Source organism: Strigops habroptila, chromosome 5 (genome assembly GCF_004027225.2).
Source record: "Strigops habroptila isolate Jane chromosome 5, bStrHab1.2.pri, whole genome shotgun sequence".
In the NCBI taxonomy this organism is placed as follows: domain Eukaryota; kingdom Metazoa; phylum Chordata; class Aves; order Psittaciformes; family Psittacidae; genus Strigops; species Strigops habroptila.
This window is the reverse complement of record NC_044281.2, coordinates 24,333,665-24,357,981: the sequence shown is the minus strand read 5'-3', so window position 1 is coordinate 24,357,981 and position 24,317 is coordinate 24,333,665. Positions and strand designations below refer to the sequence as shown.

General features: G+C 41.1%; 1 protein-coding gene across 2 annotated transcripts in view; it reads right to left on the bottom strand.

Annotated features, from left to right (window-relative positions):
• Positions 1-23,401, bottom strand: part of ZSWIM8 (zinc finger SWIM-type containing 8) — a 62,648-nt gene extending 39,247 nt beyond the window's left edge. For both annotated transcript variants that reach the window (XM_030488934.1, XM_030488935.1), the window contains exons 1-2: positions 22,274-23,401; positions 732-885 (exon numbers count right to left, since the gene is read on the bottom strand). In XM_030488934.1, coding sequence (XP_030344794.1) covers positions 732-885; positions 22,274-22,451 — 332 coding nt within the window. In that variant the 5' untranslated portion in view covers positions 22,452-23,401. The remainder of the gene's footprint in view (positions 1-731; positions 886-22,273) is intronic.
• Positions 23,402-24,317: the final 916 nt, after the last annotated feature.

The following is a 24,317-nucleotide window of genomic DNA, read 5'->3' as shown; positions in this document are numbered from 1 at the left end:
TGTTGCCCCACAGGTGATGTTACAAATTACATCAGCACTTCTGACATTACCTCCCCCATCTGATACCAGCACATTAGATGAATGCATCTAAGAACTTTCATGATGATTCTTTCTAAAAGAGTGTAATATCACTACTTTGCAACAAAATTCTGAATGCACAGCTACACGGGTAGGCGTCCTATAGTATAAAACCTTCATTAAAATCAAAACAACTTCGGTAAAAGATCTAAAAGCACAGAATTTTTTACTCACACAATTTATGCGGAAACATAAGGAATAGACATCTCTGTCTCCCCTCTGATCACTGATGCAATCACAAAGTCTGACTTTTCTACTTACATCAATAAAAGGCTTGCACAGCATACTGAGGGAAATTTCCGAGCCCAGTTAAAGGTCTGACTCAAGCAACAGATTCAAAGTGGAAAAAATACTGCGTAAGACTAACATAAGGACAAAACTCTACAAACTAGTTCTGTCAGGCAAATTAAAGGGTGCACTTATTGTGCTATCATTTATACACACAATCTGCATGTGTACATGCATGCACGGCAGCTCATCCTGAAATAAACCCCCATATCATAGCATATCCCCCAGTAATCCATCCACATGTTACAAAATGCATGAGAACAGCAGAAGCAACAAATACATGGGACATCAAATGGACAATGATTCTCCTCTAGTGAACAGAGCTTTTCCTTAAGCATCAATGTAACAGAAATAGTACTAATTACCTGATATCTTCCTCATTTTCTGGGAAACTCCAGAAGGCGATTCGAAGCTGCAGTTGCTCAGGCACTGGAGGATAAACTTTCTCCACCACCTCGAATGGAATGTGAAATGCAACCTGCTTTGCAGACAGTTCCACCAATGGGATCACCAGCCCATCTAGCAAGACAAGAAAGAAAACGCAATTAGACATTTAAACAACAAAACTCCTGAGAGGCTAAAGAGATCAGAGCAGGAAGCTCTTCCACTTCCTCTCTTACTTCACGAAGTTCAAGGACCAATCTTGACAGACAGCAAAAGGCAGCACTGAAATTTTCTGAAGAACTGCCTGCCAATCTTAAGCCTGTTTTCAGCACCCTAGGGCATGGGTGCACATGCCTAAAAAAAACAGTCCTTCTTCAGGAGAGCTGTGTTAGCGCAGCAGACATTAGTGATTCAAACTTTGCCTCCTGATACGACTGAAGCCACACTTAAGGTAACCCGATATTTTTCAAACATTTCTGTTAGAATATGGCAGCAGCATCCTGTGAATGTCAGGTGATTACACAGAGAAGAACTATTCAGTGTATATGCATAAGACAGCAATGGAAAGGTTACCCAGGAACCTTAATGCTGACTTTTTTGTTAGCATTCAGTGTTCTGGTTTTCACGATATTTTAATTGTAATTATTATTTGTTGGTTTATTCCCCTCACCACCACCTTTCACATGATATCTATGTACTTGAAATTCTTACAGAAGCAAATTCACATTTGTATAGTGCTGACTACACCAAGCTCATAACGATCTTAACTGAAGGGACCGAGAGCTTATACAAATACATCTAACCACTACCTTTCTACCAAACTAACGCCACTTTTTATGTTTTCCCATGCAGATGATTTCTTATCATCAGGTGATAGGAGCGTTTAGTTTCTGCTTCACTCTGAGCTACATTACACACTATACAAAATGCCAGACTTGTCTTATCTGAAAGCACCTCACTGCTTTACTGAGATCACTTCCTGATCCATCACTACAGCAGCCTTGGTTCCCCTGTCTTCCAAACTCTGTTGCCAAAAGCCTAATTAATTCCATTTCAGAGAGTCATGTTATGTCTCTTCACCTCCCTAACCAGCTTCTAAAACACCACTGGAAGCCAGAATGTAAACCAATCTGGTCTTCAGCTTTCCCTCCCCACCAGCCTCCAGGCAACATATCAAAGGAAAACTTAAGCCCTGATGTCAGTAAACGCTTTCTCACCCTCTGCCTAGAGACACCCTCCAGTCCGAATAGTCAAGAAACAGATAGGAAAGAGCTTTGAAAGTACATGCACAGAGAAAAGCAGCCAACATCTCCCCCAGTACTGAGCAGACCCCTCAAATGATAGGATTACATAAATACAGAAAGAAAATAGAGATTTCAAACACCCACATTTATGATTTTTTGATTGCAGGAAAAATAGGTTTATTAGGCAGCATTCCCATCTCCCAGATAGAGTCAGTCTTCTACTGTCAGGATTGTTTCTCCATCACCAGTGATTTTTACTCCATGTTATAGATAGATTTTCTGTTTTACAGTGCTATAATCTCATCCACAAGTGTGAGAGTAGCAGATTGTGAAATGAACAACAATGGAAAAGTGAAGTGTCTCTTTCTCTACAGTTAACAGATAAACAAGATTTTGGCAGAAAAATCCTCTCATTTCCACTTTTGACAACCAGAGCAGGTGTAAAGCTTTCATCAAGTCACTAAAAAAAAATTTACTGTCTTAGTCACTAAAAATATTACTGACTTTATTTAGTGCAATATAGTCAACTTAAATATCATTGCTGCTACCACAGTATTAGTAGATAACACAAAGGTCCAAACTGAGGCACTTTAATACAGAAATGACTCTGAGCAGTGAAAGAAGAGGTATTTTTTGAGGTTTAAACGGCACTTTTTGTATAGAGGCACTTTATCCAAGTCTTTCATTACACATTACTAGAAAAGAGGTAACATCTAAACAACCTCTACAAAGTATAAGACTCGAAAAAGACTTCAGTACCGGCTGAAACATCTGCACATTTTTCAAGTGCTGCAAGCCTACAGCCTGGATGGTATTCCTTGTTACAAGGATCTGGTGCTGGATATGAAGGTTAGAAATGCTAAAGTTGACAAAAAAGCAGCAAAGGCATTCTGCTTGTTATTCCACCTTACTCTTAAAAATATTTTACTTTTCTGAGGCAATGAACTAGGACAGACATACAGTTACAAGGTCTCAATGGTCCTAGTAGAGTAGTACTGGTACTAGAAGCAACAGCATGATCATTGCAATTACCCTCCAGTGTGGCTGTTCTCTTTCAAGCTAAACTAAACTAGCTCAAGATAAATACTTTGAAAAGCACTGCTGAAATTACCTCTCCTGAGGAAACATTTCTTCCAAGTGGGAACACAACAGGAGCCCTCCTCATCTGCTCCAGTGCAAGTCCAGCACAAATCAGCCAGTTTTACACAGTGAACTAAGGTAATAGGCTGACTTCACCTTGAACTCATTAACTGATTTATCAGCTGTACTGTGTTAGTAGTAACCAGCCAAAGACAGGTGATAATAATCCACAGTCAGACATTCCCAGCACACAGCTTGGACATTTTCAGAATAAGGTGAAAAAAAATAATCTAAAAAGCAATAATCTTATCTATAAGACCATGCCTCTTTCTAAAATGCTGGATTTCCTATAAGGAAAAAAGACTTGGAGGGGAAATCGTAGAAAACAACTGAAAAGTAGAAAATAATTTTTCAATCATACTTTAAGGGGAGGTGAATTCGCAGTAGTAACTTGGCACACAATGTAAGTACTAAAATTAAGAAGTTAAACTGCCCTAAGTTTCAAGAGGGTAGTCCCCTATGTAGTCAAGGTGAGACACCTACTCTAGAATGTAACTCAGAGCATCAGAGGGTCCTTTCCCATTAGGCCTCCTGCAAAATCAGCTGGACAGTCTGTTAGGTGCTTAAATTAGGCTCTGAATACTCTCCTTTGAGTCCTAAACAAAGAGAGATCCATTCAAAATGTTCATCTCTAGATACACAAATCCAGGGTTGGTGGATTCACACCTACTTCTATCAAAAGATACTATCAACAAAACAGACAAAAGGTACTCTCAGGTTCTATAATAAATATATTTTGAGCAAGGAAAAAAAAGAAGTCTGCTAACAGAGAAAAGGAGAAAGCATCCCTCACAGCTTCTGCTCAGAAAGCAAAGGAAAGGACAAAAAAGATCCTAAGTTTAATATAAAAAATGACACACTAGTGAAATCAAAGATGTAATACAAAATTGACAAACCTGCACAATAAATCTATCCAAGGGAGAAGATGATTTCAAATTGTGGAGCAAGACTAGCAAGAATCATTGCTTCCTCCTGGGAAGATGACATGATGACCCAAGCAGAACAAACGAAACATTTCAAGTCTTGAAAGAACAAAGTCACAAGCAAAGCATAAGCAACCTCAAACTATTCTCACTTACAGGTTAAATGACTAGCAAAACCCAGGTCAGGAAGGGATTTTGAGATGACATCTAGCCTGTACCTCCTACCTAAGAAGCAGGATCAAGCACATCTAAACCATTCTGAATAAATCGCATCTCAACCATTTACTGCCATGTGGAATACACAGCTTTGATGAGGACTATCCTACCCTTTTTGCTACTGTTTAAGGTGAATTATAGGTTTGATTTTTACAGCCATTTTATAACAGCTAAAACTAGCATAGACATAATTATTCCTGCTGGAACAACAACAACAAACCCCAAAACAGCCAACACAAGCTATGTGCTATTATGCACGCAAACATGCATTTTCACCAGTGAAAACAACTTCTGCGCCAGCAGAGCTTACTGACACAGGAATACATGTGTAGCTACACTGCCTAACCTTTCCTAATATAGGCTGTAAGAAGTTACAGCCTACAATTATGGATAAAACCAGATCATGTTCAAACTGAGCTATTATTCTTTCACTGTAATAACTGAGTTTCCATGATAGACAAATAGAGAAGAAACTGCTTGAATACTCAGCAAAATGGGGGCCATAAAAATGCCAAAGAGTTATTAAATGGAACTGAAAGAAAAAAAAGCTTGGCCAAGCACTGAATGTATTTGTTATCTAATTACATTATTTCCACTGGGTTACTTTCATTTGATACTCTAAAAATAAACTACACATACAAGTGAATAAATACAAATGCAAGTGAACAAATCTCAGCAAGAGATACGACACAGTGCAAAACCAGGACGCATTGCTTTTGCTATACATTAAGCAAAGAAAAATGGCATGTTAGGCTGAATTATCTTTTTAGAGATGAGTGTATAGCCTTGATTATAGCTATCGCTGGTCCCCCCCTCGCATTTCGCCTCACCTTTCTCTCTGGCTTCAGTCCAAAAATGTAATAGAGTGGAACAAACTAATACAACTATAACACAGAACAAGCAGATGAAGAAAATTAAGTGAAGCACTTCTGATTTCAAAAACTAAAGTGAGAACAGTAAAACTAACAGGAAATAAACAGTGCAATCTTGACCAGTGAAGGAGTTCTGTGGGGGGTGTCATAAAACCTGTTTACAAATCTCATTTTAAAAATGGTAAATATTACACTGCTTTTTTACAGGATTTGCCATGTAGAAAGATAAATCTTTTATTGTGGCATGCATTTTAAGCATTTCTTCTTGTTTCATTTCACTTAAATGCCTATCAGTAAAATGCCCTTTGGCTTAAGATATATTCTCTCTGATACCCCTTAAACCCAAAAAGTGCTGAGAACTCTCAAATATGGGGAAGCAGAGCAAGCGTTACATTTAGCCATAGCACACCTAAATCAAAAATCTTAAAAATATTTGGTTTCTTACTGGTTTCTAGTTTTTGTACATTTCCTTGTAAAATTCTGTTGTTGGTCTTACTTTATTCTCTTTATTCTCTAGAAATTTATTCTTAGAGCTGATGTCTTTAGGAAGTATGAGCCAGAGAAATATATTCCTTCAGGTCTCAAACTCAGCAAGAATCATCATAAAACTTCACCTTTGCCTTCAACTCTGTAATACTTGGAGATGAATGCTCTGAATGTACTAAAAAAACCAGTTTTCCAACGTGAACGTTGCAAAATGACACAAGAGCTTTTTAATTAAAAATTTACTCTTCATTTCAAATAACTTAGATCCCATGTATTTTGGCCATTACTTACATTTCTTTTTCTTCTTCCATTTTACCACATAATCAACATCCTATAAGAAGCAACATACTTCTTTTTAAAAATAAACAAAATGCACCTCTGAACCGAGGATATGACAGATGGTATGTAACAGAAGCATGTTGCAAAAGTCTGTAAATAAGGCATTTTCCTTCACAAGCATTTCTCACCCAAAAGCTCCACCCACAAGGCTCATTAATTTTAGTTCTCTTTCCAAAGAGGTATTCGATTAAGAGCTGATTAAGAACTGATTCAATGGGTCACAGACACACCACCACCATTCAGTTTTCTGTCACATTAACATCTTGCCCAGGTAGGTCCCAGCCCTGTAAGGTCCTAAGGGAGTATCTTCAGAAGTGTTTAATATACTTGCAGCCTATGTCAGTAATAAGGGTACATTTCTGTCCACTTGCTGGTTTGCGGCTTTCAAGCGGAGAATTGTGAGATGGGTAGCTAATACCTGTCCCATACAACTTCCCAAACTAGAATAGTTTGAAATGTCTATTCTCCAGGCTGAACAATCCCATCTCTCTCAGCCTGTCTTCTTAGGAGACGTACTCCAGCCCTCTGATCGTCTTCGTGGACCTCCTCTGGAGTCGCTCAAGCAGTCAAAAGCACTTAAAACAATAGAAGTGTTCATCTTGAAACACCCATGCCAAAATGGGCCAAAATGAGGGGAGAGAGGATTTGGGATAGAGTTCAAACTAAATTGAACAGCATGAGAAACTTCCATTGTAAAGGCTCAAAGATGAACTTCTGGAGCAGCTATGAAGCTGTATCATGTAGTAAACGAAAGATTAGGTAGACTTACGCTGAGAGTAGACTATCTAATAAACCACATTAGATACTAAAGAAGAATCTCATTCAAGATGCTCTCTTTCAGGCCTGTATTCTGATTCTCACAATTAGGAACTCATTTCGCTTCAAAAAATCATCACACTCTGGGTTGTAGAGGATCTTTTCAAATGACACAGCTGGTCTCGGTGGTGTTCATAGTGGACATATACATACACATACACATCACAGATTGCTTCTGCACAATTGAAGCTAATGAGTGCTCTTGCGGCAGCCCAGCAGACATGCCAACTACTGAACAGACACTAGGAATGAACTTCCTTGCCCCAAATACAGTACAAGAACAAAAACCAAACTGGCAAGCCCAGGGGTGAGAGACCCAAGACTGAATGAAGACCCTGCAAAGTCAGACCCTGACAGCTGCAGAGACACAAGGAGAAGCATCTGCACCCCCTCCTGGTCCTGCTTAACGACGTGCAGAATGAAACATCTGAAAAGCTGAAGAAACATTTTAATATTCTAATACCGACTCCCAGCTGTCTTCAATTAGCATTCCTCTGCTTCAGATTAGTAATTCCATGCCATCTTATACCGAGGGACAAAACCCCACAGTGTTCCTTGTAAAAAACAAGCAAATCACAGTATTGCTAAACAGTAGAAGCTTATTTTCCTTTTACAGGTTAAGGAAACCAACACAAAGGTACATGTTCCTGGTTCCTCAACTATTCAAGCACTGTCAATATTAATAAAACAAGCAATTCATTTACACTGGAACACCTCCTGTACCAAGTCAGAATAAAGTTTCAGCGATTCGTTTCTCAGATACTACCCACCCCAAAGCAGTTCCCTGTGAAACACCTCAGCATTCACACAGCCAGCTGCAACAACAAGTGGAATTTGGTGGAATTCATCTGTGCGACTTTTTCACTTGCTGTGACAGATCAAGAAGGTTAGACAAGACAAGAATGGGGATCAAGCGATGGAGAAAGGATGCTGCAAATGCTGCTGTTAATTGTTAATCAAGCTTGCTCAGAAAAGATGACTGGAGGGAGCATTCTGACTTGAGGGCTTCTTTAGTTTTGTTTTCTCTCATTATTTTTGTGTTTTTAGAACATTCACATACTCATAACACGCTAGCAAGTGCAGCTAAACTGATCTAGAAAAACAGCAAGGACAGGGCACTAACATCGGGTATTTCAGGCAAAGTTATCCACAGAAAAAACTCTGAAAATATGGCTTTCTCCACTAGGGTTGTATGGCAGGATGATAGTCTCACTATGCAAGAATGAATATGTGTGTGTGTATAGATATATATTTTCATGTGTTTGTATGTATATATTATATATATATACACACACACAAACCCATATATACACTTTCTTTTAACAACTGAAAACATAGCCCTCAAGAGAACCAAGTGATCAACAAGCTAGCAAAATGCTCCAGAGAACAAATCAGGATTCAGTTTGAGTCACAAGTCCATTGATTTGCTCATTGGATAAAGCAAAGAAAGAACTACTACAGTTACTTGGTTATATTTTTCTGTCCATGTAATTCACCTGTTAAATTTGCACATTACCCTTCTTATTGTCTGTAAATAGTGCAGGAAGGAAGATTATCAACTAAATATGCTTTTGGTTTTGGGTTTGGTTTTGTTTTGTTTTTTAGTTTAGACAACAGCAAACAAGAGAAGCAGACGTGTTCCTTCTTCCTTCTCCTCCACTGCTACTACCCCCATAGGCCTACTAACAGTATTAAAACCCTAATGGGATCTGTGTTTACAAGATTTTGTTATACCTCTTATTTCCTCAACTAGAGTTACACAACTATCTGCATTCCATAACCATTTTGCAGCAGTGAAATTACACTGAGAATATTGTTACAGGGTAGGAAATGCAGAGACATATAAGACCACGTTGAAAGCAAAAAGAAGAATGGGGGAGAGGCCTAGATCAGCCCTGAGCCACAGAATGACATTTTTATGTAAAAACAGTTGAGAAGATGAATAAGCAACAGAACTTTTTCATTAGCGTTTACTGGATAAGACTGATGAGATTCATAGCCAAAACCCATTAAAAATACAAATCCCAGATGGGCAGATTACAGTCCAGAATTGGAAATCTCATGCTTAACTGACAAACTGCAGCAACTATTACTACAGAAATTCTGTTACAACCATCATAATAACATTTTAAGAACAGCTGGGGTTTTTAACTCCAATGCGAAAAAGGTTTATTTTATCACAGGACGGTGTCCAATTCATCCCCAAAGTCTCCACCACCTACAGCAAAAGCCGTACCACAGAGTCAAATTTTGGCTCAATGTGATTTCTGAAAATTCCTCAACACACATCACAAAGAGCTCATGCATGTTAAGTCCAAATATTTCATGGCTCAAACTCTCTTTTTGTTGCTGTATTTACATTTCTCTTCAAAACAAGGTAAGTTATATTATTTGGCTGACTATATACACATATCTCCAGACATTGTGACTTCTGACTCCAAGATTAAGACATTTTGGGAAGCAAGAATCAGCTTCTTCTATAAGGCAGACCTTAAAATACATCAAAATATATATAAAAAACCCCAAAAAACAGAAAAACAAACAAAAACCCACAAACAAACTCATTTTTTATTTGCACACAAGCCCTCTAGATTTGCAGAATACAACACTAAATTCTGGATTTGGAGTAGATGAGTGGTTCAGGTTTTTAAGTTTTCATGTGTCGGTAATATCAAACCTGTTCAGGCTGCGGTTCCCCTTCTGGTCATCTGAATATTAAAAAAAACCCAACCAAGCAACCAAACAAAAACCCCACATTTCTGACGAACCCATTTCATAACGGTTTTCTACAATCACTCTCTGCATGCGCACAAAACTAAAAAAACAATCACCCCAAAACCCACAACCAAAAATGAGCTGACTTAACTTTGCTCACCAGTGGAGAACTGGCATCACCATTGTGCTAAAGTCAAGCATAGTGACTGTATCCCAAAGATTTTGTTAAAGAATCTGAGCACTTAATAGAGGAGGGTTCCCACATACTCAGCTCAACTCCTACTGTTTCAATATTAGACTTTTAAAAAGTACTTCATCTTTATGTTATTATTTTCAAAGTTACAACTTTTAAATCATAAAGTGTTCCAGTATTATGCCAACTTCTGGTGACACTGCCTCAAGATTTCATAAGGCATAAAAATGCCCTACAAAGAGAAAGCTGGTGAGGCTTTATAATGTAAGCAATAACTGATCAGAGAACTAAAACTCAGAAGATGCATGATGTGTGCGTAAGGTCCAAGAGTCCTAACCCACTAAGAGTTTAAAACAGAACGAGTATGTCAAAAATCCCACAGCCATGTTTCAGCTTTCCCTAGAGTAATTCAACATTTCTTCCTGTTAGCAAAAACCTTTTAACAGTAGCAAAACCTTCTACTGATTCAGAAAGGCTTTCTTTGAGATGCTCTGGTTCCCAGTGTCCCTTCTTTTAGAACAAAAACAATGCTGAAACAAGTAAGCAGACAAAGATGAATAGTAGGGGTTCTTATGTTAGCCTGCACAGCGCTACTAATACATGCAGCATTTACTTTCCCTGAATTTCTAGAGATTTGTGGAGAAATGGTTCCATATATATTGATACACATATCCATATGTACACACATAGATATACTTATCTTCTCAATACACTTTCTTGGAGCAGCTGCTTGCTTCTGCCCCTCCCAACTTCATTTGCAGTTTCCTGTGTCAGCAAGAGCACTTCAGAGGCAAAACATCTGACAGAATCCTCTCTTCAGAGCAGCACGAGATGTTAATAAGAAAAATAACTACCCCTGTCGTGTTATTCCTCCTTTCACCACTGGTAAACGTGACTAAAGAGTTTCAATGTGCCCAAGCAAATTTTAATTGCCAAGCAGATAACCTGCTGTGTAATCATCCCTCAAAGGTCCTCTTGCAATTAGTAGACAGAGGAAGAGCTACGCACCTGAAAATTTTTTCTGCTGCCTGAAGCACAGACTTCCCTTCTTTCCTTACAAACTTGTCTTCCTTATGTCCTTCAAGCAGCATAGCTACAATACTCTTACTATATTAGAAACCAGATTTCTAGGGAAAAACAAACCAACCAACCAACACACACCTGAATCAAGTCTTCAGAAGTTCAGGACAAGGCAAAGGTGGAGAGCTACAAGTTACATTTTGTAACCAAAAAGATGTTTGATGGGGGAGGAGATGAAAATAGAGATAAAACCAAAATCCCTCATTGGGTTTCATGACTCCAGGGCAGAAACACCAGCATATTATCACTAAACTCGAATTCCTAAGATCCTAGTTGTTCTGCCTCACTGTCCACATCAGATTTCGTTGCAAATGCATACAGTGTACCTACAGAAAACATCCACTCTGCAAATGTCAGAACCTCTCAAACACAAGTCTAATCCACATCAGAAAAGTGTATTCTCCATTTAACTCTATTGCTTCTCATATGCAATAACTGTGAAAAATCATCTGCACAGGGATGTGCTGATGAAACTGGAGTATTTGATGTTATGTTTATGTCTTATGCCAGATGAGATCTATTTGTCTCTTCATAAGCTCTGCATCTCAAGAGCAAAATGTCAGTAATCTCTTTTCTCAACTCTCGCCCACTCTAACATGATTGAGATCCCAAAACTGCAATACCAGCATTAGGCAGGCAATGCAGCATTCACATCTAAACAACCTCATCTGGAAATCCAGACAAGAAAATTCTCAGTCCACACACCCTTCCATTTGCCTCCCTAAAACCAGAATTGGTATCAAAAAAAGAGCAGCCTGGGCAAGCAACCGACAGCTGTTAGAAATCCTAAAATGAACAGCAGATTTTTGTAAAGCAAGACAGACAGTGCTACAAAACACTGTATTCATGCCAGCGCTGGCCAAGGTTTCATGACAAGTCGGGCATTCAGAATAACTCTACAGCTGATGAAGCAGATCAGCTTCAGGCAAGTAATTTCCCCTGCACTGTTACTGCTCACTCTCTCACCCCATGCAGAAAGCATACTGCATAACCGGGATTGTGCATTCAGAGCACAGACATCAAACAGCTCCCGTTTCCTGAAAGCAGGGCTCAGCACTACCAGTTATCCCCACCTCTGCTCCATGCAAGGTATTTTAAAAACTCAGAATTCAAAACCATCTCCATTGGCCTACAGCAGAAAAACAAGCTACAAAGACCAACAGGGACCAGATACTTTTCTGAATGTAGACGATGGAACAGAAACACAAATCAAAAGGTCAGACTGCATCACAGCTGAGGAGCAATCTCTATCAAGAAGTATTGGTATGTTTTGAGACACTGAAAGGAAGTCATACAAAACACCATGCAACCTCAACTATTTTAATGTGCTGCTCTCTACCATTAGTATCCATCTTTAAGCATTACATGCAAAATTAATCTCTAACCAGCTTTTTTCCTGTGTCTAAATCCCAGAGCAGCATCACTTGGCCTCCAAACAAATGCACTGGCAAACACTGCATTGCTGATCATATCAGAATGAGATCAGGCCAATTTCGTTGGTGCTGATTGGAAAGTTATTTCACCTCTAGGGTGAAAAAAAAAAAGAATTAAACATCTGTTAGAAACTAAAAGAAGTACCACCTCTAAATATCACCAAAAAATCACAGGAAAATCTGTTTCATAGACAGGAGTCATATAAGAAGTTAAGATATCTAAATGCTTTGGAAAATAACCTTATCTGACTCCTCTTTTTATCTCCTTTGGTTTTGTAAAAACCTCCCAAGTCTAACCCCAGGTCTATGGCTTTATGGAAGATAAACTGGGAACTGCGGTTGTTTAGTCTGGAGAAGAGAAGGCTCAGGGGAGACCAGGGCGGGACATTATTGCTCTCTACAACTACCTGAAAGGAGGATGGGGGGAGGAGGTGGCTGATCTCTTCTCCCAAGTAACAAGTGACAGGACAAGGGGAAACGGCCTCAAGCTGCACCAGGGGAGGTTTAGATTGGAGATTAGGAACAATTCCTTCCCCAAAGGCTGGTCAGGCATTGGAACAGGCTGCCCAGGGAACTGGTGGAGTCACTGTCCCTGGAAGTGTTCAAAAACCACGTAGATGAGACCCTTAGTGACATGGTTTAGTGGTGGACTTGGCAGTCCTGGGGTAACGGTTGGACTTGATGACCTTAAAGGTCTTTTCCAACCTAGTTGATTCTATGATTCTATGATTTTGAATTATCTTCAATTTCCCTTGCATCACCTATAGAGAAAACAAAAGGGGAGAAACAAAACCGGGTACCAAGGAATATATGAAGCAAGCAGGCAGCTACAGAATTTTTACAGAGGAGGAATTAATTACAAGCATGTCCATCATGCCCTTGTTGCTCATGACTAGCCAGGAAAAACTAACTCCCTGTCCTTGAGAAGGATAAGCAGCTTAGCTGACCCCACGCACTACCTCTTTAAATGAAATCAAGTAGTCTGTGAAAATTTCCAAAGGCATTCTGGGTCAAATACAACTAACTTCTCTATGTCGGACCACATTCTCTTTGAGCCATGCACAAAAGTTACATGCAAGTGTAAGTTACCACTATTTTCACCTGGAGCTCTAGTAAACAAACTTGCAGCTGCATTTCTCTGTTTCTCCCATCTCAAAACTGAGTGACCTAAATATGAGGTAGAAAATGGAATAATATGCAGCAGGAACTGCAGCTCAAGAAAATCACTAAATAATGGCTTAGAGATTTCACAAAGGTACTACATTCTCTGAAAAAGCTGTCATTTCATTTTTACACATGCCAATTTCATACTAACCCACCAGCAGGACTACTGTGAAACTTAAATGTCAAATACCTACCCATAAGTTTTACATCATCTTAGGCACTCAAGCCATCACCAAGCTATCCAAATAGACTCTAACATGGATTAACAAGGATTCGTACTGGTACACTCTCCGCAGGATGAAGACAGATGCAAATCAACCAGGTAAGAATTCCAGTATAGAGATATTAAAAGAAAAGGAAAAGATTAAATGTAAGCCTTGAGAATCACAATTTGTGCACGCAAATGTGAGTATATACTGAGAATAGTAAACCTGAAGTCCTATAAGGTCCAGAAACAAGACGCGGACAGATTCCATAAGGTCATACAATCCTCAACACTCACACGTTCACCAAGCTTTTCTGTACTTCAGGGTAGAATCTTGTCACATACATTGACAAGATGCCAGTAAGAACGGCTCGGCTGCACGTAGGCATTATTTTAATGAACATATCTAAAAAAAGAATCCAGATGGTAACTCGACTACATTCACCTTAAGGCTGCCTCACTTCTTTAGTTCTATCTGGGGAGACATGCTCAAAGCAGCATCTTTAAGAGCTCTCAAGCCTAATGAACAAAAAAGCTGCAATTAACTTTTTCCACTAGGTTATCTGGAAAAACAATAAAACAAAAAATCCACACCAACTGGATTTTAAAACATTGACATTTTCATTTTCAGATCTCCACCAATGAATTACTCATGTTTACCAGTATTTCTGGACGGCAAAGAATGACAATCATCTGCTTAAATTTTTCATCTCTCTGAAGAGAGGAGGAAGCCAGAATTGGTGGCCCGGGTGTTCACCTGCCCACTGCTTCAATGAGTTGCCTCTGAAGTGTCCTAACCTGAGAGGAAAAAGTACAGCTGGATGCCTTCCAGTAAAGACTCTCACTGCTTGTGGACCACTTCTGGGTAATAATTCTTTTATCGCACTACCTATTTATCTTTGTAAAAAACATGGACTTCTTTTTCTGTATTTGTTTGGGTCTCTGACCTCCCTCTTATTCATTTTCTGAAGTCTATTCTCCCCTTCAGCATCCAGCTTTTCTCCCACGAAGGGACAGGATTTCTTCCGAGGATGGATTTTTTCTTTCACCCTTCATCTTATCCATTTATGCTTTCCCTTTCTTCTATATGCCAATCTTTATCCCATATGAAAAAGGAGCTTGAAAGCTCTACTATATGTTTCACAGCCACAAACTAAACCTAGCAGACAAAAGAAAGGCATAAAAGTCAGAGACACCAAGAAATAACACTGAGGTCCTGCTACTTGCAGCAGCTGAATGAGGATGTTAAGAATTTGTTTAAAAGACACTACACTCCTGCCGCCTTTTCAGGACTCCCTTTCTATAGAAAAGGAATCTCTTAACTTCCAATTTTTTTTTCAGTGCTAACCACACACCAGTAGAGATTTAGGTAAATACAGAAAAATCAACACACAGATTTTCCACTTCCATACATCTTAAATGTGTTCAACTTTCTCCTAATTGACACTGGTAAAACCTGACATTTTCTTCTTTCTTAGATTTTTGTCGCAGCAATCTAGAAACACTAATAGTGATTCATAATAGAAACAATATTTTATTAAAACCAGATACTTTTTCACAGCATTTCTCAAAATACACATTTCCAGAAGATTTTAAGTAATAGGTACATTATAGCCTGACAGAGCTCCTTTCTTTCATTCCTTTCAAAGACAGTATGTTTCCAGCTGTATGAAAGTAAATAGATGAACTAAACATAATCAAAACAGCAGTTTCCACAAGCCTTGCCCGTAACATTTGAAGCACCATCAAGAAATGTGCTCAAAGACGTAATTTTCTGTATTTTCTGTTAAAAATGCTACCCAATGATCCACCGCCTTGCCAGAACGTTACCCATTCTACAGGCAAAGAAACAAAGAAGAAAGGATGCATCGAACCACATGCAAATCAGAGGAAGTATGCGAATCTTCTGGCTGGTAACCCTACACTTATTGCTTGAGACTACACAGATTCAGAAAACGTAACTCAGAAATGTGTGATACGGTATTTTGAAATTAGAACCAGCATTTTAAATATTTTGCATATTGTGTATCACTGCTCTTTAAGAAAAAATTAGTGGTTTAGCTAGTTGACATATATATGCTTTGAATTTTACATTTGGAGGGTTTGTAAGGGTGTCACAAAACAGGAGGAGAGAGGAAAGGCATTAATACAGATAAAACACATTAAAATAAAGTTGAAAAAATAACTTCTAGCTACGAGGCTATTTTAAATTACTCTTACAATGGCTTTACGGTCCTACAGTTAGAGAGATGGCAGAAAAAAGTTGGCGGTCTAAAAAAAGCAATGAAATCTTAAAGGCAATCTTGCACTTTAAGAGCTAAAGACTAAACTGGTTTTGACTCTTTGGAAGTGTTACTTAAAAACACAAAAATAAACAAACAGATTCCCCAAATTAATTATAGATATTCTAAATAGCCGAACATTTACTCCAGAAGTTCATTAAAGTATGTAAAACGACTTCTGAAGCCGTACATTCCTTTCTTCCTCTGGAACACAGTACTGTATGGTAACTCCAACACCAGACACTTAAGAGGAGATAGTCTCTGCTCCCAGTTTTATAACTGGCAGAAGAGATGCTGTCCAAATCACTGATGTCCATTTCTGTACACTATTTAAAAAAACCTAGACGCCATAACCAAGTAGTCTCATAAACTGGGCTACACAAAAAGCAACTTTCCATAGGAAAAAAAAAAGAGGGAGATAAAGAAAGGAATAGGAAACAAAGGAAGAGCATCATCTGGAGTCTAGAATTAAACCTGAATCTTTATCCTTGCTTCCCCAGAAGTAAACATGCCATAGAAAATCACCCCTGTACCTTCGGTCAGCCTGAAATTCAAACAGAGCATCTGTGATCTCTGGTCATTCGGCAACACAGGGATCTATCTACTCAAGGTAAAAGGAAGGAGAAAACAAACACAAAAAGAAAAATCCATGGAAGCCAGGAAGAAAGATGAGACAGGAGAAAATGAGACATTTGCAAAGATGAGACTTCAAAATAGAATGTGCAACAGTTCTTGTGAGGGGAAGAGAAGCTTATCTAAAGGAAAAGGCCAGAAGACCACAAGAGAGTTAAAACTGGATTGGTCACTTAAAATCTCAGCAGTAAAAAAGAACCTTTTCCTGATAGCTTTTTCACATGGTTTCTCCAGTACCCATTTCTGAAGAGAGGGGTTCACACGTTCAATTATCTCAGAAAGGCACGGGAAAATGCAAATGAAGAGACAACTGCGTGAGAGTCATTCAACTTGTCATTCTTCCAAAAGACAAAGGCATTAATGCATTGTGAAACCATCTTTTTGTTTAGCAGAAACTTCTAGACAGCTTCAAAATCTCCATCCTGGCTCTGAAGCAGAGTATTTAATTATGTCAATCAGCCTTGATAAATGACTGTCTCTAGCGCTGCTCTGTGGTGTCTTCCATTCTAATGAATCAATGTCCCCTTTGCACTTTGTATTACAACCCAGCAAGTCCCCTTCTCAACTTGAACTTTTGCCTCTATTACACAGCAAGTCCACATCACCAGCCACTATGGAACAGAGTACAAAAATAGGTGAAATTCATTTACTAGCAAGAGAAAATATAGAGAAAGCGATCTTCTTCTAGCAGCTAAGCCTTTGTTTTCACATTACCTTTACTCTTTGGACACCTGATCTCTGCTTATTTCATAAGCATTTGCGGTATCTTCCCACCAACATTTATATTTTTAACATTCTGTCACTTCTATAAAGAAACTCATTAGGGAGCTACACTTTTGCTCAACAGTTACTGTTTTGGGGTTTTAATGTTATTAGTGAACTTGGATACAAAAGATATATTTGGGCTAAACCATATTTTTCATGTGTTGTGCTAAACTAAAAAGAACCACAACAAACAACATAGAAGTGTGAGTTGGTTGCATAATCTCCCTCTTGATACCAGAGGCACAAATAAAGTAGGAAAAAACCCAACAACCAGTTGGGTTAACATTATAATACACATTATAATACACAGTAATAGTAACTAAACAGCAGCGAACTAGAGAGTCTTCATTTCCAAGTTCTCCACTCGAGGAGTGGGCACGCTTTGGATGGTAACAACTTTCTTCTCTGAAAAGAGCAAGAGTCTGAAGGGCACAGTATGAATTCGAAAGAGACTACATGTTTCTCCTGCTGTGTTCTTGAGCAACGGTTAACTCCAGATTATTTGTTACTGGCAATCCTGAGGAAGAAGTGTTGCTCTCTAAGCCACTTACTCTTTGTCTGTATAAATTAATGAAAATCAGTCACTGTCATTTTACCAGTGTAGACACTGCTCAGACTTTGATCGGGTTGTCTTTCTAAACTGATCATATCCTCACCTCAGGCTCTGTCTATTCTCTGCCAGTGATTCCCTCTCTGCAGCTTCTACTTTTGAGGCACTCTGCCCAGAACTTAACATTGTGGGCACTCCTAACAGTTTGGAAGAACATAAACTGTCTGGGGCTGGATAATGGGAATGTTTTCTAGGAGATCACTGCCTGTATCGGTTCTTAGTTAAGTTAGAGGGGATTTTGCAATACAGTACACAATGGCTCAAGCTTACAGTAGAGGGAAAAAATTAAGCCTTTTCACTAGCTGCCTATTGAAAACAGTTCCAACACCACCCATCAGCATGCTTCCAGCAGAAGCTGGTGTGAATGAACAAATACAAACTGAGCAAAAATATTGTGATCATAGTATTTAGCAATCCTACAGTATTTATGGCAACTTCTGAAGTGTTTGGTAAACATTTGTGCTTCAGAAACTGTGAAATAGAAAGGACTAAGGGTGAGAAAGAGCTCAGAAGCTTTCAAGAAGAAACAAAGCCACAGTGGGTTTAGAGAGATAAGAGTAAATGTTCAAGTACACTCATTAAGACTCCTGTTAGAAAAATCTTTATGTGAAGATAATTGGTAACAAAACCACTAGACTTACTTCGATTGCCAATGAAAAATACAACTGTTTTAAAAAGTGAGAAGGGAAATGAGAGGATCATAATGGCTCTCAGAATGGTTTCTGGGAACAAAAAGACTGTCCAGAAAAGCAGAGAAAAGGCAAGTGAGTATATTCATTGGTAGAAAGGTAACAAATTGGTGGAACATAGTTTGATATGGAAGAAAGTTTGCTGGAGCCACAAACCAACTCCGGCAACTAGACGGTTCTGAATACACTGCAAAGATAGAGTTCTCCAAAACATCCATTCACCTTAACTTCAAAGCTGAATCCCCTGGCTGCCTGGCTGAAAGCTTCTAATCAACGATGTGTACAGGCGATGGCCAAACTTCAGTTACAAGCAATATCTCATTCAAAATGAAAACACACACAAGGGGTAAAAGCAAGCAAACATGGCAGTCTAATTAGAGAACAAGTCATTCTGAAAATAAACATCCAAAATTATGACAGGACTCTCGGTATTCCCAAAATTGACATGCTTTGTTTAAGTTCCCCCTGGGATGTCAGTACAGGTGAATCAGTGGAGACGGGAGCAGTTTCAAAATCTAAGGGCATCCATAGAGTGAGGACAATGCCTTCCTCCTGCACATCAGCAATTCAACATTCGAAAACTCCTTTTTAGAAAGCAATATAAGAGGACTTCATCATAGTGAAAATTAAATAAGGGAAAATCAACCAGTTACATTCCTATTTTTCTTCTGTAATAACTCAAGATACGTAGTTTTATAAAGAATTCTATTCCAATGATGACATTAGAGAAACTCAGACATTTTTTTCCACCTTCACTCATCTTTCTAGCAAGTTGATGGGGTGACCAAGAAGCAAGTGATTAACTCAACTTTTTGGTGACCCTCTGCAGTGAATACTCTGCGTATTTGCAACAACCTACCCCAAGCCTTAGTGTTAAATTTACAGTAAGCATAATCATAATATCAGAAATAACCAAGACAAAAAGTTGCAAAAAGTAAGAAAGCCGTAACTGGGAAAGCAGGAGGGGGTAGTTTGTTTGCTTAAGAAGAGGACTCCCTAGCCAATAGCACTTCCATCAGTCTCAGGGGGATTCCCTTGGAACTAATTAACAGAGAGCTGGACGTTCACAAGAACAAACTGAAAACAACTGAAGAAGCTAGAAATCCTTTCTATTACATAACTTGTCTGGCTGATTCCAAATGAAAACACAGGCTGAGCTCCAAACTGGAGGAAAAGGCTAACAGAATATAGTTCCTCTTGTTTTCCCTTAGCATTTAACACCAAAAAACTCTGTGTCTAACCTCATTTTTTGTTTGCATAGGCAACTACATCACAGGCCACTGCAAACTGGTAAACTGGAAATAAAAATACACAGCTCAGTTCAGAACGATCACATTTCAGAAGACTCACTACAACTGACAACCTCAGGATCCAGCAAGTTCTCAATACAAACTGTTTTTCTTACTACAAAAACGCTGTCAAAAAGAGGTGTTAAAAGTAATTAAATTGGTTCAGGAGATCCGAAATCCAAGGACACCCCAGATGATGACAGATCCTCCATCAGACCAGACTTGCTGGCCACAAATGCACTGCATACAGTGAAGTCCCTGCGAGTGCTCCATGTTGGTAATATCGTATGTGACTTCATCGAGTGGATAAATAATTATTTAGGCAGCAAATCCATGTCCACATACTTCTCCAAATAAGTCTGAGCACAGCCTGGGAATGCCAGCAAACGCCTTAAAGCAGGCAACAGTATCCTTTCAGAATGTCTCCCTTGTTAAAAAAAACAAACTTTCATACAAGGGAATGAAGTCTCTCTACAGAAAAAGCCTAAGAAATACGAACCAAGTACGAGCACACTTGCCTACACATGTTTGCAGAACCTGGAACAGCAACATCTCAATGTGGCGTAAATAATAACAATTATCACAACAATAATGTCAGCTATTATGTTTCTTGTGTCAGGGAAGAGACTGAGGATTACAAATACACACGATCTACTGAAGCGATTTTTTCATTTTAATGCAACAAGTAGATGACAGCAGAGACAGAAAAACTGCGGCCTGCTTTTAATTTGGTCAAGAGAGCTAAAGGAAGTAGGCCAAGGCCCAGAAAAACACACAATCATACACTGAACCAGCAAAGAACAGTTGGCTAAAAGCATCGCAAAGTTGAACAAAGCCAATCACCTTTTCAAACATCAGTCGTATGTAGGCTACAGACTTGTACATCTGTACAAACCGCTTTCGTACATGTCTGCCAAACTAGGGATGTCTTTATATTCACAGCAGTATGTTTTCAAAACTTCGGCTTCTTTCCAGCAAGTTAACATGCAACAAGATTTAAAGCAAAACATGAGTTTATATGCTTTCCCTTGTGTCCAGTGTGTATCTCTACATCTCAGGATTCATAGCTTTAGAAAGCACAATGCCAACAGTGATCCCTTTCTTTACACCAACAGTGTGTTCCATACGAAACCCGACGTGTCCCGGCAGCAGGATCCAAGAGAGCTATCCAACTTGGACATGCAGTCAGCATTTCTCTTACTCTCCCTTGTTTTGTGTTGGGTTTTGTTTTGTTTTTTTGAAGCTTCCATCCTACCCTCAACTCCAACCCTGACTAGACAAGAGCCAGGCGCTCACATACCTTGGACTAGGGACAGTTTCAAATGTATCACAAATTTAGAACTTAAGCTGCTCTGGAAAGCCTATGGGTAAAGCAAAGTGTACTTTCTGGTCCTAATCCAGTGACAAGTGAACATTTGTCCACAGCATAACATGGCTAGATTTCAGCACAATTCAATATAAATTGCATTCGCTGCTCATTTAGAGAACATTCAGAAGAGAATGAAGTTTTGCAGCTCCAGACAGGGAGATATTAATGAGGCAGGTGATGGTCACAAAGGCCAGCAACAACATGAAAAGCACTGACACCGGGTTGAGAGAAAAGAAAGGAGATAGAAGGAAGAATAGAAAGGGCTTGTGTAATTCCTGTTAACTGTATGTCTGGGCTCCTCTTGTTATGAACACCACTTGAATTCTAGGGTCAAGATGCATCAGGATAAGAGAGGAATTTTGTTTCATAAAGAAAAAAAAAATCAAGCAACGCGTTAGTAGCTACATGATAATTTTAAATAATTCTAATTGCTTATTTTCCTGTCTGCTATCAAACTACTATCCAAAAAAAGGAAATACAACAACTCTTGAAGCAGACACGCTGTAGTTTGCTGACTTCTTTGTGACGGTCTTAAGGCTCCCTTGTCTACCACTGCAAAAAGAAGTTTGCTTATTTACTAGAAATAAACGTACAGAAACTGACAAGGAAAACAGACTGCTCTATATAATGATGGCTTACATGCCTCTACAGGAGTGGTTTTATAGCAGTTCCAAAAATCCCTGTGAAACCTTACTGTATTTCAATCAAAGCCAGTGGGAACCTACGTGTCATTATTCCCAGCCAAGTCCGCAGTTCGCTTATAGAAAACTGTTTTCAGGTTTCCAAGAGCAAGCCCACAGAATCTACTCAGAACAGCAGCACTACGATACTACAGAGCGCATGCAGGTGAAAACTCACCCGAAAGACAGCTTTGTCCTAAGATCCCTGGTAAATTTTCAGTTTCAGGCTTTGGTCGAAAATTATCCTGACAGCGATCCTACCTGTCACTTCTCTTTGCGGCTTTGCCACTCCGTCTGCAGACCTCCTCACCTACCACCCCCCCTTGCCCCACAACTTCCACGCGTCCAAATCGCATCCCAATGAAAACGGGTGACCTCACCTTTCATTTTGACAGTGGGAGAATTGGGTCCTGCCGATTGCTTCCTCCATCCTCTCCAGTTCTGGCAAAGGCTTTCCGCCTCAGAGATAAAGGAACAAAGAGAGTCTTCTTCAAAGCGATCAGAGTCTTCAAATGAAAACCTCTCCCCGTCCTCCCACTCCGCAAACATGAGTTCCATCACATCCAACAGGCGACGCGGGGGAAAAGAAGAAAGACAGCAACAGCGCTGCTCACTCCGAGCAGGTGGATGGGCTTGAGGGCTCCCGCAGTTCTTACAACCTCAACTTCGATTCCATCCCCATACTGACAGAGCCAGCGCTATCTGAGGTGAGCGAAGCAGGAAATCAACTAAGGGGAAGCTCGTAAAAATCCCGGAGAGAAAAAAAAAAAAGAAAAACTGAAAAAAACAAGTTCTTTCAAAAGTTAGAAAGAAAAAAAAAATAAAAATGTTTCTGTCCACAAGATGTACTCGAGGCGCACGGGGGTGCTCAGTCTACGGGAGCTGCCCCGGGCGGGACAGGTGCTTGCCGGGCACACGGAAGGGTGAAGGCTTCCGACGGCCCCGGCGCTGGAAGACAAGAGAAAGGACCGGTTTCCTTCTCCGGGACTGCCGCCCGGGTGAAACCGGTATCTGTGCGCAGGGCCGGGTCTCCCTGAGGTTGTGCTTTTCTCACTCTCGGTGCAGGAACCGGAGGCAGGGCGGGCAGGGGCAGCGGGGCGGGGGGGGGGGGGGGACGGGCGGACAACTTCCCTCCCGGCTCGCGGAGGCTTAAGAACGGCCCGGCAGGGCCGGGGCACCCGCGTCAGGGGGGCGGCGCGACCTCCCGGCGGCTCGTCACCGGTGCCAGCGGGCGGCGGGCAGCGGCTCCGGCCTCATGGGGGCGCGGGCGGCGGCAGGCGGGGAAAGCCCGGCTCTGGTCGCTGGCGGGTGTAGGGGCGGGGGGGCAGCGGGCAGCCTGTCGCCGCCGCTGCCGCCGCTCCCGTCGCGGTTGCGCCCCCCGCGGGTCTATGCGCCCATGGCCAGCGGGGCCCCGCGCTCGGACGCCCCCCCGTGCCCGGCCCGACGGCGGCTCGCTGTCCTGGCGCGACGGCGACGGCGGCGGCGGCAGCGGCGGCGGTGGCGGGTCCCTGCCCGGCGCGGGCACCAAGATGGCTCCGCGCTTCCCAGCTTCACCTGCGCCACCCCCCCCCTCCAGCTGAGCCCGGCTTCCGCCGCCGAGCTTCCGGCTTCCTATGCCAGGCGCCGGCGGGCGCGCAGGGCATGTCGGGCACGGTGAGGGGCGACGGAGCGGTGCGGCTCCGGGAGGACCGGACGCCGGTTCCCGGACCCGGGAGGGACGAGCCGAGGTCCTCCGTCCGGCGCGGAGCTGAGCCTCGGCTCGTCCCTCCCGGGTCAGCGAGGAAGGGAAGAGCAGAGGGGAGCGGCTGTGGTGCTCGCCGTAACAAGCGGGTGCACCCGGGGCGAGGCTGGAGCGGCGGGGTTCCCCTTTGAAAGGGCTGCAGTGAAACAAAAGCTGGTCTGTTGTGGCTGCGCGAAGCGCCCGGGGCAGCGGGGAGCAGGAGTTGTGGTAACGTGTGGGAATGCACCCCGGAATATGCCGCAAATAAGTTGTGGGATGTGGAACAAAAAACGCTGCTGGGATCATCTGGTCGAGATGAAAGGAATACTGAACTTCACGGAAGCGTTTAAAAATAACGGGAAAGCGCACAAAGGAGATAAACCATGAGGAGAGTATGGCTCTTACAAGAATAAGCCGTGCTCAGAAACGCCGCTCAAGCCGCAATGATCCCTTTCCTCAGGCCAAAAAAGCCCCTCCAACAGAGGCCAGGGGAAGGAGGCAGGAGCCTCAACAGCTCCAACATGAAAACCAGAAAGTAACTCACACGTCAGTCTCATAAGGAGTTGCATAGGTTGGGTAAGGGTTTCATACCCTGCACACTCTGAAAGCAGGAGGGGTGGTGGGTTTTGAGTTTTTTCTGTAATTTGTTTTGGAGATGTAGTTTGATGCTTCACTGGGAGAGTAGACCGGGAAAATACCACGTA